Here is a 16,166-nt window from a genome sequence, read left to right on the forward strand (position 1 = left end):
AGTTGATCAGAGTTGCAAGGAAAAGCCAAAAGCTGTAATTAAATCAGGAATTATTAAGAGGGGTAATTGAGTTACGCTACCTAAAAGAACTATGGGACGTTTATTAGGAAAGACCAACCTAAATTCTCAAGGTGTTGCTAGAATTATGAAGAAATTAAGGCAGTGATAAAATCTGATATACCATTGTTTATAAAGAAAGATCGCTTAAGCCAATCTTTGTTTCCTTTCATTTCTAGAGTAAAAATTCATACTTATCAGGAAAGAGTACTTAAGAAGTCTAACCACCCTTTAAATCAAGGGGTCTTTTGGAATGCTGTTGTGGGGAAACAACAGCGCCCCCACATGGAATTAGAAATTGGAGGTAAAAGGTTTTTCAACTCTAGATATGGTGTTCTTGCCTTAGGGCATTCATGTGGGCCTGAGAATCGCCCATTAACTTCCCCTAAATCCAGCTTGGAAGGAATGAGTGAAGCTAACCAAGAGAGAATATTGCAAGATTGTAAAATCATACAGTGAAAGAAGCCTGAAGGGCAAAGCGGCTTAATTGAACCTGTAACCTTATTGGTAAGCATGAGATGAGCATACTACCATGATTTGTGTCTGACTCCATCATTCCAATCTCTCCTCTACCCCTCATGCTCTCTATGACTTTACTATAATCTTTACTTATTATCGCTGTACAATTGCGCCTACCGGAACTGTGATGATTTGTTGGGGACCCTCCTCTCCTCACAACAATGATAGGATTTTTTGTTCTTTGATGCCTGATAACTGATCCCTTCAGCACCTCGTGATCACACAGGCTGGCATGCTTCTTCCATGTGGGCTTTGTTGCTTCTCAGCTAGATGGCTGCTAGTTTACCTTCAAGTCTTTAAGACCCTAGATGCTATATCTTTTGATAGCCAGGCACCATCAGCTTTCTTCACCACATTTGTCTTCAGCGATTGTTTCGGGAAGATGAGCATCATGGAATGCCAGTTTAACAGAACAAAGTATTCTTGTATTGAGGGAGTACTTGAGTGGAGGCCCAATGTCCATCTGCTACCTTAGTATTAAACCTTTTTTAAAATCGTTTTATTAGGGGCTCATACAACTCTTATCACAATCCATACATACATAAATTGTGTAAAGCTATTTGTACATTCATTGCCCTCATCATACTCAAAACATTTGCTCTCCACTTAAGCCCCTGGCATCAGGTTCTCTTTTTCCCCCCCTCCCTCCTCCCTCATGAGCCCTTCATAATTTATAAATTATTATTATTTTGTCATATCTTGCCCTGTCCAATGTCTTCCCTTCACTCATTTTGCTGTTGTCCATCCCCCAGGGAGGAGGTCACCTGTAGATCCTTGTCATCAGGTCCCCCTTTCCACCCCACCCTCCCTCTACGCTCCCAGTATCACATCACTGGTCCTGAAGGGATCATCCTCCCTGGATTCCCTGTGTTTCCAGTTCTTATCTGTACCAGTTCCTATCTAGCCAGACTTACAAGGTAGAATTGGGATCATGATAGTGGGAGGTGGAGGAAGCATTTAGGAACTAGAGGAAAGTTGTATTTTTCATCGTTGCTAGATCGCACCCTGTCGGGCTCATCTCCTCCTCGAGACCCCTCCTCTCCAAGGGATCTCCAGTGGCCTACAAATGGGCTTTGAGTCTCCACTATGCACTCCCCACCTCATTCACTATGGTAAGATTTTTTTGTTATGCTGATACCTGATCCCTTTTTCACCTTGTGATCGCACAGGCTGGTGTGCTACTTCCATGTGGGCTTTGTTGCTTCTGAGCTAGATGGCCGCTTGTTTACCTTCAACTTAATACTAAACTTACAAATACATGCACATAGATCTATTTGCCCATCCTCATATAAATATATTCACATATGTACATGCCTGTATTTAGACCTCTATAAATGCCCTTTGCCTCCTAGTTCTTTCCTCTATTTCCTTTTTCTTTCCACTTGATCTTAGTCAAAAGGCCGACAAGCGATTTCCTTTTACTTTCCTATTGTCTCACTATCATGCTCAACCTTCATTTGGGTTTCAGTAATTCCTCTTGGTTACATTGCCCTTGATCAAGCCCTACCAGGCCTCTTACACCCTCCTCATCACCAGTTGTCCCTGGGTTTGTTAACACCAATTTCTCTCCCTCCACCTCCCCCTGTCCCATGTCTTCCCCAACCTTCCATCCCATTGTTTTCTCCTCCAGATTGTTCATCCAGCCTATCTTATTTAGACAGACCTGCGGAGATAATAACATGCACAAAAACAAGACAGGAAAAGCAAAGCAACAAAAGATAATAAAACAAATAGCCAATGACAAAACAAACAACAACAAAAAAGAAAAGCTTGTAGTTAGTTCAAGGACTGTTTGTTGGCCTTTAGGAGTGTTTTCCAGTCGAGTTTTATCGGGTGCCAAGCCCTGGCCCAAAGTCTATTTTTGGTATTCCCTGGGGACTTCCTTACTCTGTTCCCCTTGCTGTTCTGTTGCACACCCTTACTGATTTGTCTTGGTGTGGTGGGATCAGGTTGGGCGTAATTCCCACACTGTCTCCAGTGTTGTCCCCTAAGACTATAAATTTGTATTAGAGCAGATAGCCTCAACTTTCTCCCAAGGAGCAGCTAGCTAGTTGGTTTGAACTACTGACCCAGCAGTTAACAGTCCAATTAACAATCCAAATGTACCAGACAGTACCACTAGAGCTCTTTCTGCGCAGATGAAAATAGAAAAGTTTGTCTTGGAGGTTTATGATGCCCTTTTTGACACAGTGGTTTACACATTGACTATCAACTGCAAGGTCAGCAGTTGCAACCCTAGAGCCCCTCCTCAGGAGGAAGATGAAGTTGTTTGCTCCCCCCAAAATGTGTAGCCTCAGAAACTCTAGGGAACAGTTATTCTGTGTCCTATAGGGTTTAGGTGAGTTGGAATACACTCAATGGCAGTGAGGTTTTAGTTTAGTTTACTGAGTGAATTGGAGTGATAAAACAAAGGCAGTTTAAAAAGGTTTCCGTGTCAGAGATGCAGAAATGTAGCAGTAGCTAGGACTGAATCCTTCTCCAGGGACTGGTTCCTTCTGATAACATGTCCCTTCTAAAGAGCATTCTGCCTGCATTTTTTTCCCCCCACAAAGATTTGTTTGTTCTTCTGGAGGTCCATGTTCAGAATTCTTCAGCAACATCATAATTCAAAGGCCTCTATTTTCTTTGGTCTCCATATTTATTGTTCATATTTCATCTGCATATGAAACAGCTGAAAACACCGCACCTTGGGTTAGGCACAGCTTACTTAGTCAGGACAGTGACATCTTGGCTTTTTAACATTTTAAAGAGGTCTTTTGCAGCAGATTTGCCCAACTGAACACGTCATTTGATTTCTTGACAGCTGCTTCTACGGAAGTTGATTGTGGATCCACGTAAAATGAAGTTCTTGACAATTTCAATCTTTTCTGTTTATTTTGATGTCATTCGCTCAGCTGTGAGGATCTTTGCTTTTCTTATACTGAGTTGTAAGTCATATTGAAGGCTGTGGTCTTTGATCTTCATCAGTAAGTGCTTCAAGACCCCTTCATGGTCATTAAGCAAGATTGTGGCATGTCCATATTGCAGGTCATTAATGAGTCTGCCTCCAATTCTGATGCCGAGTTCTTCCTACAGTCCAGCTTCTTGTATGATTTTCTTAGCATATAGATGGAATATGTATGGTGACAAGACTTAACCCTGATGTACACCTTTGCTGATTTTAAAACGGATAGTATCCCTCTCTTCTAATTATACAACTGTCTGCATTGAACTAGAGTTAAAATAATTCTTTTTGGGGGGTAGTCTTCAGAACTTTCTTTCATTCTCGGGGATATTTGAAGCTTCATAATGCGGGGCGCCTTGCTGCGAGAAAATGCGCCCACGACAGGCTTCCTAATTGGGTTTCATCTCAAATTTCCCTCTTGCAGGAATTTCCTCCCAGAGTAGCCCTAGTCACTTCCGCCTTACAGTCGCAAGGCATACCTCCAAGCACCAGGGGGCGCCGTCACTTCCCTGGCGGCCGGAAGAGAGCGCAGCTCAGCAGGCCTCGGCATTTCCGCCGTACGTTCGTCGTGCTCTGCGCGCTCTTTACGTCTGGAGCCTCCGGAGTAGGCGTTTCCGGCCATTCATACTTCCAGTTCGTCGTCCCTCTGTTCTCTGATTTTGTGCACTATCTGGTGGAGAAAGTGACGCCGCCGCTAGGATGAAGCTTGTAAGGTGAGGAAGCGGTCGTGTTGCGTCCGGATCTTGAAGGCAGGGTTTGGGCCGGCGGTGGGGAGGACTCGCTGCCCGAGCTGCAGGAGGCGCGAAAGCCGCGTGCGCGCGCGGCCTGCTAACGGCCTGGCACCCGCCGCTCCAGTCCGGGTCGTGGCTGGCAGGCAGTACCTGGGCGCCGGCTCCAGACTGGCTTGTAGGAGATCTCGCACCTTCCCAAGAGGTGAGCAGGACGGCGGGATGTCTTAGGGCCGGGCTTACAAGCGCAAACTCTTCGCTGAGTTACCGACTTTCCTTTGGAGGGAAACTCGTGCTCCAGACGGTTACTTTTCTGGTCCGTCTCAGTTCCCAGGAACCCGATAATGTGAGTAGATCCTTGTGCCCGAAGAAGGTGGGAGCTGTAGCGAAAACTTGTGAGTAGTTAATGTGGCTTTTTCGTGATGAAGCCGTTAGTTATCTTAAAATGAATAGGTTGAAGCATCATGGCTTAGCCGAAACGTTGGAAATCTACTTTATGCTTTAAAGGAGAGGGACTTAGGACTTTAAATGTGAGGGTAAGTTCTAAACTTTTACTGCAACACCGTGGAAACCTTTATTAAAACAAAAATATCGAAATGTGAAGCTATTGTTTCTCAACATATCCCCCACCTACATCTATACCAGATTTCAGAAACATGCTTCATTTCTTTGAACTCCTCCCTTAAAGAGTTCTTCGAGGATTTACCTCTCTCCAACTTTCTTGGCCTTTCTCACCTATGCAATTTTCTATTAAAAAAACAAGCAAATTTCTAATAAGTGATACTTCTGTTTCCTTAAGAAAATATAGTCATTATAACCTGGTGCTTTTGTGAATTATAACCGTAATGCCAGTACATGTAGTTTGCTTTTATATTCCTCAAGGGGTACCTAATAAGTGAGAATTGAGTCAGCACCTATGGGTTTACTGGGGTAGATTTATTCCACTTACATTTTCCTTAAGGTAAATTTTATTAGTGCAACTTATTATTTGGGTGAAAGGTGGTCTCTTACAGTGTCTTCGGTTACGAGTTAGAAGATTGTGTTGCTGGAATTTTGTTCTCCATTTTCTACCCATTGTGATTAGGACCTTATACTGTGGTCCGTCCTGGTCAGATGGTCAGTGGTGGTGGCTGGGCACCATCCAATTCTAGTCTCAGGTTCAGATCTGGCTGTGGTTTATGTGGGGCATTAGTTCTTTGGACTAATTACTTCCATGAGTTTTCCATTTTCTTCATTTTCCTTTGCAACACGGGAGAGCAGACCAGGCCCCTCGAAAGCTTTTCAAGCCCCAGACATCACTCACCAGACATGAATGTGCAATACTTTATGAACACTTTATGAACTGCTTTGCCTTTAACCGATTAGTTCAGTCCAAGGGCCTGTGTAGTTTTTATAACTGTGCCCCTATGTGTTGTATTACATATGTGAGTATATATTGCAACATTATAGAAATATCCACTACTAAAAAATAAATAAATATGCACTATCATGCCTAAATGTGATAAGCTCTCGTATGGCCTCCCTCATATCTAGCTCACCTATGGTACTTGTGTTTATCATCACAAAATTTATTGTTGCAGGATTGGACTTGCAACAGCATTTATCATAGTTGCCCCATATTCCTGTGCACTTCTCAGTGTCTTCCTTTTCCTGTCACATTTTGCTGATTTCCCCCATATTGTGTATTGCCTGGTTAGTGATTCCTCCTTTACTCTGTCACCCCTGGTAACCATCAAAGAACATGTCTCTCTTTGTGTAAACCTGTTCTTGACTTTTTATAGTGTGTCATACAATATTTGTCTCTTGGTGGTTTATTTCATTCCGTGTAAAGTCCTTCAGATGCATCCATTTTGTCAGCTCCTTTGTGGGTTCAGTATTCTTTGTGGTTGCCTGATGTTCCAATGTATGTGTTGCCACAGCTTGTTTATCCTGTCATTCCTTGGTGGACACGTAGGTTGATTGTATCTTTTTGCTATAAGTAATCTATGATGCACATGGGTGTGCATCTTGTCACATTTTTCTGTATCTACCTAGGAGTGGGATTGCTGGATCATAGGGTATTCCTGTTTCTAGCTTTTTTACGGAGGTACCATATTGTTTTCCATAATGATTGTACCATTTTGCAATCCATCCGCAGTGTATGATAGAGTTCAGTCACCTGCCCCTGGCCCCACAGTCTTGCCTGTATTTGTTCTTTTTTTATTTTATCCGTGCTGTTATAGCTGGGATGAAATGGGATCTCATTTGTAATCTTGATTTGCAATCATGAGCATCTTTTCAAGTGTTAGTCTCCTGGACTTGTCTTCTTTAGTGAAGGGTCTGTCCATGTCCTTTTGCCATTTTTTAACTGGATCACAGTAGACTTTGACTTGGGGGCATCTCTATAAGAGGGAGAAGTCATTACTGTTTGCGTATGTGTCTGGTTACACAGATAATTATGTTTTGCTCCTGGTTTTTTTCTTTGACTCTGCCTCCTGAAGACCTGTACATAAATATGAGTACATACTTCTTTCCCTACTGCCTGCAAATAGATATGGCTTGGCTGTGTTTCCTTTTGACTGGTCTTAAAACAGAATTTCTAATATCTTAATGAAACACTCTAAATGTGTCCATCTATGGACTGTTGTGTCACTTTTATGATGCTAGTAGATAGTTTCTAGTATGCTTGAAATAGCATATCAAAGCCTCCATATTTCCATAGAAGACATGCCTGGTTAGTTTTTGTTAGGTGCCGCCAATCGGTTCCTTGACTTATAACGACCCTACGTACAACAGAATGGAACATCCACCCTGTCCCTCACCATCCTCACAGCTATGTTTGAGCCTGTTATGTTGAGTCACTATGTTAATCCATCTTGTGGAGGGTCTTCCTCTTTTTGCTTACAACCTCTACTTTATCAAGTCCATCCTTACTCGGAATGTACCTTGGAGGAAAAGTTTTGTGATTTCTGGATATTTGCAAGTTACCTTTATTTGTAATTATGAGATATTCTCTTTAGATTCTGTTTGCCTCATTAAACATTCCGTGCTGTGAGATGTTTCTTTATTTTTTTTTAAGTTTATTGGCTTAAAATTTACACACTATGCAATATATTTTTTAAGATCTGCAGTTATCACCACAATCAATTTTAGATTCTTGCCATTTTTAGTGGTTGTATTAAATACCATTCTGGGGCTTAAACTCACAGCAACCTTATTGGACAGTAGAACTGCCGTTAGCAGTCCACCACTTAACCCTGTATGCCACCTCCGTATTCTGTGGCTTAGGTAAAACAAATAATTTATTCTTAGTGGAGGATATATTTTTGCTTGGGGAAAATGGTGTTTGACTGACTATAGTTTGCATTTTCACCTGACTTTCATACAAAACTTCAATTGGTGACACAATCCATAAACCTGGGTGACCTATTAGTTCAATCATATCAAGAAGAGTTGTACAATCATTACCACTTTCTTTTTTGTACTCGTTGTTATTCGTGTAATTTTTTTTTTAAATTGTGAACCTGGGTGACTTCTTTGGCTTCTTCCTCTCCCTGATAAGTCTTATATTTGATAAATCATGAAGGAGCCCTGGATTGCATGTTTTACTGCTGACCATAGAGCCAACAGTTATTCCATGGGAGAAAGATAAAGACTTGAGTCTCAGAAGCCCACAAGGGCAGTTCTAAGTTCAACCCTGTCCTTACAGGGTCACTATGAGTGCAGATGCACTCAATGGCAGTGAGTATGATAAATCATGACGCTTTGTCAATTATACCTACTCCATAGAAGTCTCCTAGACAGTGAGTTTGGATACTGAAAGAAACCATGTTTGTTATCTGAATCTACTCGATACCTAAATTTTAGATAGTAAGATAGTGACTTTTTTTATCAGAAAAGAATTTGAATTTTTTGCTCCTGGCCTCCGCTGGGGAGGGATAACAGACTATTTCTTATCCCCACAATACCCTTCCTTTCGTGCCTGTCACAACTAAGGTTCATGTTCCCTCCCACCCCACCCCAACCAAACCAAAACCCACTTCCATCAAGGTGAATGTGACTCATAGCAAGCAACTCTGTGTAGCGGTTCTGAAGCTATAGAACTTTATGGGAGCAAACAGCCTCACCTGTCTCCTCGAGGTAGTTGGTGGGTTTGAACGGCCAACCTTGCGGTTAGCAGTGCAGTTTACCTCGCAGTGTCACCAGGGCTCCTTTTTAAATTTCCATTTTGAGGCGTTGTTTCATAACATGAAATGCAATTTACATTTCCCAAATAAGCAGTTTTTACCCAGGTGTGTAACCCAACCCCCAACAAGATTCAATATATTTTCTTTTTTTTTAGATCATTTTATTAGGGTCTCATACAACTCTTATCACAATCCATACATACATCAATTGTGTAAAGCACATTTGTACATTCATTGCCCTCATCATTCTCAAAACATTTGCTCTCCACTTAAGCCCCTGGCATCAGGTCCTCATTTTTTCCCCTCCCTCCCCACTCCCCCTTCCCTCATGAGCCCTTGATAATTTATAAATTATTATTTTGTCGTATCTTGCCCTGTCCGACATCTCCCTTCACCCACTTTTCTGTTGTCCATCCCCCAGGGAGGAAGTCACATATAGTTCCTTGTAATCGGTTCCCCATTTTCAACTCACTCTCCCTCCACCCTCCCAGTATCGCCACTCACACCGCTGGTCCTGAAGGGATCATCCTTCCTGGATTCCTTGTGTTTCCAGTTCCCATCTGTACTCGATATATTTCTAAAGCCTCAGAAACTTCCACTGTACCCTTTCTCAGCCCGATTCAGGCCTCATCTCTGCAGAAGCGACCAGCTTTCTTCCACCATGGATTCCTTTTTCCTGCACTAGAATTTTACGCAGCATAATGCTTTTGAGGTCAGTTCAATTAGTAATGCTCTCCTTTTTATTGCTCAGCAGTTATCTGTTGCATTTTTAGTGCTGCTGTGAGCATTTTCAGAGAAATCTTTTTTTGATTAAATACTTAAGAGTGGAATTTCTGGTTGTATGTTAATTTTAATAGAAAGTGTTAAACCATTCTCCAAAGTCGTTTTTATTATTTTATACTCCCAGCCCCAGCTCCTCATCAGCTGTCTTACTTTATAGTGTTGCTATAAATGGTTGACTTTAGTAGGTTTCTTTTCTGACATTTTAGGGGCTAGAATTCAAGATTGGGGGTTTCTGTTCCAGGGGAAAGCTTTTTCTTTCTTTCTATTGATTCTGAAGGGGGGAAGTAAGTCTCCGGGTGTCTGCTCCTAGGCAATCTTTGTGTGGCTTGGCATCTTGTCTCAGCTCCTTCCTTCTTTGATCTCTCGTATCTGGCATAGTGTATGATGAGTTGGGCTCCTAGCCATAAAATCAGCAGTTTGGATCCACTAGGAGCCCCACTGGAGAAGGGTGAGGCTGTCTGCTCCCATGAAGACATACAGCCTCAGAAATCCAAAGGGGCAGTTGTACTCACAGTTGTGATTGGGTGACAGACAGACTGCTGCTAACTGAAAGGCTGGAGCTTCAAGTCCACCCACCGGTACCTTGGAAAAAAGGTCTGCTGCTCTACCAGTCACTGCAGCCTTTACAGATTTAAAGGTTTGGAAACTCAAAAGGGCAATTCTTCTCTTGTCTTACTATGAGTTAAAAATTAATCAGATGTAAGTGGGTTGTTCTTTTTGGCAAGGGAGGCTGTGCAGTGTATACAAAGACTACAAGTTGTATCCACAAAGCCAGTGGAAAATTAAAAAAGATGAAAAGGCACTTATGTGGAAGGTGTTCATAAATATTATTGAAGATCTTAAATTTTTCTTCAAATTATGTGAAAGCATTTCAGATCAGATTTTAATATATAGAAGTCAGCGGATAATTTAATGTTAAATGTTTGATATGGCTGGCACCAGGCTTCTTAGACAAGCTCAAACTTTGGAGAGTTTTCTGTGCACAAGTGGAGATGTGCTTTCTTCCAAAACTTGAACATTTTAATTTTAATAAAGGAGTTTGAACTCTGACAGATCCATTTGGTTTCCGAATATTTGAATCTATTTGTTTTACCAAACTCATTGCCAGTATGTCAATTACAGCTCATAGCAATCCAGTGGGACAGAGTGGCACTTCTGTGGGTCTCTGATGTGACTCTCTGTAGGAGCAGAAAGTCTCGGCTTCCTCTTGCCGACAGCTGGTAGGCTTGAATAGCCGCCCTGGTGGTTAGCAGTCAAGAACCTAACATTGTGCCATCAAGGCTCTTTATTGATATACAGTAACTCATGTTTCTGCCTTGTCTTTAAGTTAACAGATTAGAACTCTTGCTATTCTAATAAAAGTGAAGTGATACTTGGGGGAGAATTCTGAATTCATACAGTTTTCACTATTCAACTGTATCTTTGGATCAGAGGACATCATGGGAAGTATAACTTGACCTAAATAATTAGTACAACACAAACTATTTTAGATAAGCCCAGGTACACTTCTTCTATCTCCGGCTAGCTAACACTACATTAGCATATCTTGATTTTTATTTTTAATGGCCAAGCAGAGTGAGAGTGGCATATGGCTTATGTCCTGTATCTAAAAATCTAGAACTGAGAGGGAGAAACTGCTGCCCTTTATTGAAATCACAGGTCAGTTATACCCAGAAATAAGCCTAATATTTGAGGCTTCAAAATGTGTATAGACCAATATAATTGTTCCTTTTCTTAGACGTGGCTATGGTATTGATGTTTACGGAGTAGACAATCCTTAATTAGAAAATGCATGCTAAAATGTCCCATGATATGGTAAAAGTACAAGTATGTATAAAGCAAGTCAAACAAAATTTTAATACTTGTGGATTTTTCAAGTTTTCTCTCACTGCACTGTTTTATAATAATAAAAAAAAACTAAGACAAAAGACTAGATGAATTGGGGACAAATAGATTATCCAGTATTATTGCCACAACTGATTAAAAAAATTTTTTTTTTCTCCAGTTAGAGAAACTAATACAGGCAGATTCTTAACTAAATGTCTGATGTTTACCCACTTACGTTTAGTTTGAATTTAACTGGAATTTGTCTTTTTTTTCTTTAAAAAGCAGTGTACTTGTCTTTCTTAAACTGCTGAGTAAGTGGTTTTCACTAAACCACTATATTTCACTAAAAATAAAGCATTCGATTCCCAATTCAACAATTTCAACACAAATTCAGTAAAACATAACCTTTTTATAAATTTCTGGTGGGGAACATCTTTCTGACCAAATTCTGTACTTTAGAAGGATTGACAACAACAAAAAAAAAGAAGGATTGACAAACATTCAAATGGGGGGAGGGGAAAGTATTGAATAAAGATACTATGAACAAACTTAATGCCATAAATAAGCTGAAATGTAGAAGAGAACTCAACTGAACATGAGTACATAAAGTAAGTCAGAAGAAATAACTATTCATAAAACAATAGTCTCATGAGTAGTTGTGGGAAAACAAATTGCCTTTTTCCACCTATCAGATTGTGTGTGTGAGAGAGAGAGAGAGCGCGCGCGCGCGCGTGCGCGCGCGAGCGCAGGTTTGCATAAATGGATTTGTCAACACAAAACAGGAAGCAATCTGGTATCCATCAACCAGGATAGTAAAGGAAGCTACGGTATTTTCATAAGACGCAAACTGGAGTGTAGGGGACAATGTCACCCAGCTCTGAGAATGTTCTTTAGCAACCTGGATGTATTTCCCAATATACAATTTTAAATGCAAGCTCTGTCTCTCAAAGGTTATTAGAATATGGCCCAATTTATGTAAAGCAAGCCTTACGCCTATAGTTCCACTTAGAAGAGGTTAGGAAACAAGACTCTTATTTTACTGTATACATACAGTTCAGCATATTTTTGTGTGTATGTTCTGTGTTGTCATCATTGCTTTTGAATTGTTTACACAGCAAATTGGTTTCTCCTTTCAACAATTTTTAAGCAGCCTTGTGCTGTGTGTGAGTAAGGTGTTGGGGTGCTAAATACAAAGTCAATAGATTAAACCCACCAGCTGCTCCACATGAAAAAGATGAAACTTTTTGCTCCTGCGAAGATTTACAGTCTTGAAAAATCCTACATAATGTTCTTCTGTGAGTTGGAATCAACTCAGTTGCAGTGAATTTGGTTTGGTTTTAATAATTTTAACACAAATGGTTCTAGGGCAGTACAGATTTCACACTGCATTGGCATCTTGTTATTTCTACTCTCCTTGTTCTGTTTCCATTGATCAAACTTTCCTTCCTTCCCACTTTTACTTTTGGGTCATTGTTCACCTGTTGGTCTCATATAGTTCATTTAAGGGAACACATTTCTCTTGGTGCTACGGTTTATTTTATATGCCAGCTTATTCTTCATTCAGAGTAGATTCAATCCCATATTCAGATATTATGTTTGGGGGTTCTTGCAGTTCCTACTGTTCTAGTCCATTTTTAGGAATTTGCATTTTGTTCCACAATTTTTCCCACTCTACCCAGTCCTTCCATTGTTCCCTACTTAAAATGTCAGCATTGCTAGCTGAGCCCCCCACCAAGTTCTTCAGGTTTAGAAGAGACTGATTCATGTGGACGTTTTGTTCCATGGGTATTCTTTGAGCCCTCAGTCTCCTTTTGTCTCCTTTGCTTCATGTGAATAGAGGCCAGTTGTTGTATCTTGGATGGCAGCACACAGGCTTTTCCCCTCCCATGATAGTGTTCTTTTTAACTAATGAAGGTTCCCACCAACTTACCAGATAAATCTTATCACAGTCATGTTTGTGCCCCCTTCCATTGGGGGATGGGGTGGGGTGCATTTTATTGTGATTTGAGTGAAAGTTCAAAGCAAAAATTAGTTTTCCATTCCACAATTCTTTCACATTTTCTTCCGTGACATGAACTGCAATCTCCTCAGAGTAACAGCACTTTTCTTTCTCCTCCCTGGGTTCCCTGTTTCCATTTGATCATCTTACCTGCCCCACCTGGATTTTGTTTTTAGATTGATTATTTCCTCATGGGTGTTATTGTTCACTTAATGGGCCTGTCTGATTTTTGGCTGAAGGGTATCTATGGGCCAGATACAATTGCTATCAGACCAGTAAAACATGGTATTTTTTTTAATGATTTTTGAATTTTGTTGTACATTTTCCTCCCACTCTGCCCAAGACTTTCTGTTGTGCGTCCTGGTTACAGTGGCTGGTAGCGATAGCTGGATTCCACCTAGTTCTTCAGGTCTCAGGCTAGTGGAAGCTGTGATTCATGTGGTCCATTAGTCCTTTTGCCTCATTGTGTCCTTGACTCTGATTTCCTTTATTCTTCTTTGCTCTGGATGGAAAGAAACCAATAGTTTAGATCAGGGGTCCTCAAACTATGGCCCACGGGCCACATGCGGCCCGCCGAGGATATTTACCCAGACCGGCAGGTGTTTTTGCCCAGTTTTGTTTTTACTTCAAAATAAGATATGTGCAGTGTGCATAGGAATTTGTTCGTAGTTTTTTGTTTTTGTTTTAACTACAGTCCGGCCCTCCAACGGGTCTGAGGGACAGTGAATTGGCCCCCCGTTTAAAAAGTTTGAGGACCTCTGGTATTATATGGCTACTCGAAAGCTTTAAAAATCTTAGTCATTACTAACCAAACTAGGATGAGTGGAATATTTTATTTGTGTGTACTATGCTAATTGGTTGACTAAGTTATTTCCTGAGATTAAAGTACGAAGAGTATATTTCTTTCTCTTTTTTTAACATCCAATTGTAGTCTCTTAATTTCTGTTTAGAATGGAGTCTAGGATCTTTTTTTTTTTTTTTGAGTCTAGGATCTTGTACATCTGGATTTGAGTTAATCTATGTAGTGATTTAAGATTAGAAGCTTCCAAATGACATTTTGTTATCATTATTGTACCTTTTCTAACTATTGAGGATATAATTCAACAAAAACTGAAATTGTTGTGAGGATTATGCATAGGAATTGATAAAGGAAGTTAACAGTAGCAAATGTTAACTCAAAATAGCACCCAGTTCAACTCAATAAAAATGATTTTTAAATGTTAGGAGTGACAATGTATGGTTTTATTCCTGTTGTGTCTTTATAGGTTTTTGATGAAACTGAGTCACGAAACTGTCACCATTGAATTGAAGAATGGAACACAGGTCCATGGAACAATCACAGGTATAGTTTTAATAAACTCTTCTCTTCTTGAAAATGAGAATTATTTCTCGGTTGCTTGATGAACATTATTACAGAACAGATCACCCTTTTAAAAGAGCCATCTTATTGGGGGGCTCTTACAAATCTTTTAACAATCCATAATTCAGTTATATTAAGCACAGTTGTGCACATGTTGCCATTAACATTTCCAAAACATTTTCTTCTTGAGCCCTTGGTATCAGCTCCTCTTTTTTCCTCTCCTTCCCACCCTCTTGAATACACTGTCCATTGTATCCCTCATGATATCGCTACTCGCACTACTGTTCCTGAGGGGTTTATCTGCCCCGAATTGCATGTGTTGAGAGCTCTTAACTGTACCACTGTGTACACTCCAGTATAGACAGATTTGTAAGATAGAACTGGGTCATGGGAGTGAGGGGAAGGAAGCGTTGAGGAACTATAGAAATGTGTATTTCATCAGTGCTATACTGCACCATGGTTGAATCATCCCTTCCTTGTAACCCTTCTGTGGAGAGATGCAGATCACTTAAAAAACCAAACAAACCTATTAATATCTTGTTTTTAGTGAAAAATACCACTCCCATGCAGCAGTTTATAGCCATTATGATGATATATTCTTCACATTGCATCCACATTCTCATTATTTTTATCCTACTTGTTTCATTCTCATTGACTTACTCCTTGTCCCTCCTAACCTTGTATGTGCTCTTTTGGCCTTATAAAACTCCCAAACCAAACTCACTGTCAAGTCAGTGATGACTCATAGTGACCCAATGAGACAGAGGTAGAACTATGCTGTAACTCTATAGGGGGTAGGAAGCCTCTTTCTCCCTTTAGTCACAATAGATAGTTTATTAAAGAGTGTACCACTCAAAAGTGACACTCTTTATTTTTTGAGCTAAATGGTTCCTTTGTTTGAAGATAGCTTAGGGGATATTTGAGTTCACAGTTTCGAGAGTAACTCAGTGCTGTAGTCTAGGTGACTGCAGCCTCTGTGTCCAGTATGTCTTGATTCTTCAAGAATTTCCAGTTCTGTTCTTTTTCTCCATTTAAAAAAAAAAAACTTTTATTGGGGGCTCTTACATCTTATCACAATCTATACATTGATCCAGTGTGTCAAGCACATTTGTACATACGCTGTCATCATCATTTTCAAAGCATTCTCTTTCCACTTGAATTCCTGATATCAGCTCCCCATTTCTTCCCCTCCCTCCCCCACCTAGCCTCCCTCACGAACCCTTGATAAGTTATAGATTATTATTTCCACATCTTATATCGTCCTTTGTTGTCCCTCATCCACTTTACCGTTATTCGTCCCACTGGCAGGGGGCAGTGTTCTAGGTTGTTCCTTGTGATTGATTCCCCCTTTCTCCCTTCACCCTCTCCTAATCTTCCTGGTATCTCTACTCATTGTTGACCCTGAGGAGTTTATCTAGCCTGGATTCCCTGTGTTTGGGGCTTTTATCTGTAGCAGTGTACATGCTCTCTTCTAATCTGATTTGTAAGGTAGAAATGAGGTCATGATAGTGGGGTGAGGGAAGCACCAAAGAAATAGAGGAAACGTGTGTGTTTCATTGGTGCTATGCTGCACCCTAACTGGCTCATCTCTTCCCTGTGACCCCTCTGTGAAGGGATGTCCTATTGTCTACAGGTGGGTACATTGGGTCTCTACTCCATGCCACCTCCCGCCACCCCCCTTCACCTTGGGTATGGGGTTTTTTTTGTTGGGGGGTATGGTTTTATTCTGGGTCTTAGATGCCTAATACCTGATTCCATTGACACCTCATGATCACACAGGCTG

At 40.7% G+C, this 16,166-nt stretch overlaps 1 protein-coding gene across 1 annotated transcript in view; it reads left to right on the forward strand.

Annotated features, from left to right (window-relative positions):
• The first annotated feature begins 4,100 nt into the window (after positions 1–4,100).
• Positions 4,101–16,166, forward strand: part of SNRPD1 (small nuclear ribonucleoprotein D1 polypeptide) — an 18,129-nt gene continuing 6,063 nt past the window's right edge. The window contains exons 1-2 of the mRNA XM_013004791.2: positions 4,101–4,233; positions 14,289–14,365. Coding sequence (XP_012860245.1) covers positions 4,220–4,233; positions 14,289–14,365 — 91 coding nt within the window. The 5' untranslated portion in view covers positions 4,101–4,219. The remainder of the gene's footprint in view (positions 4,234–14,288; positions 14,366–16,166) is intronic.

The sequence above is a fragment of the Echinops telfairi genome, unplaced genomic scaffold (genome assembly GCF_000313985.2).
Source record: "Echinops telfairi isolate 266 unplaced genomic scaffold, ASM31398v2 ScPeMD7_7400;HRSCAF=8409, whole genome shotgun sequence".
In the NCBI taxonomy this organism is placed as follows: domain Eukaryota; kingdom Metazoa; phylum Chordata; class Mammalia; order Afrosoricida; family Tenrecidae; genus Echinops; species Echinops telfairi.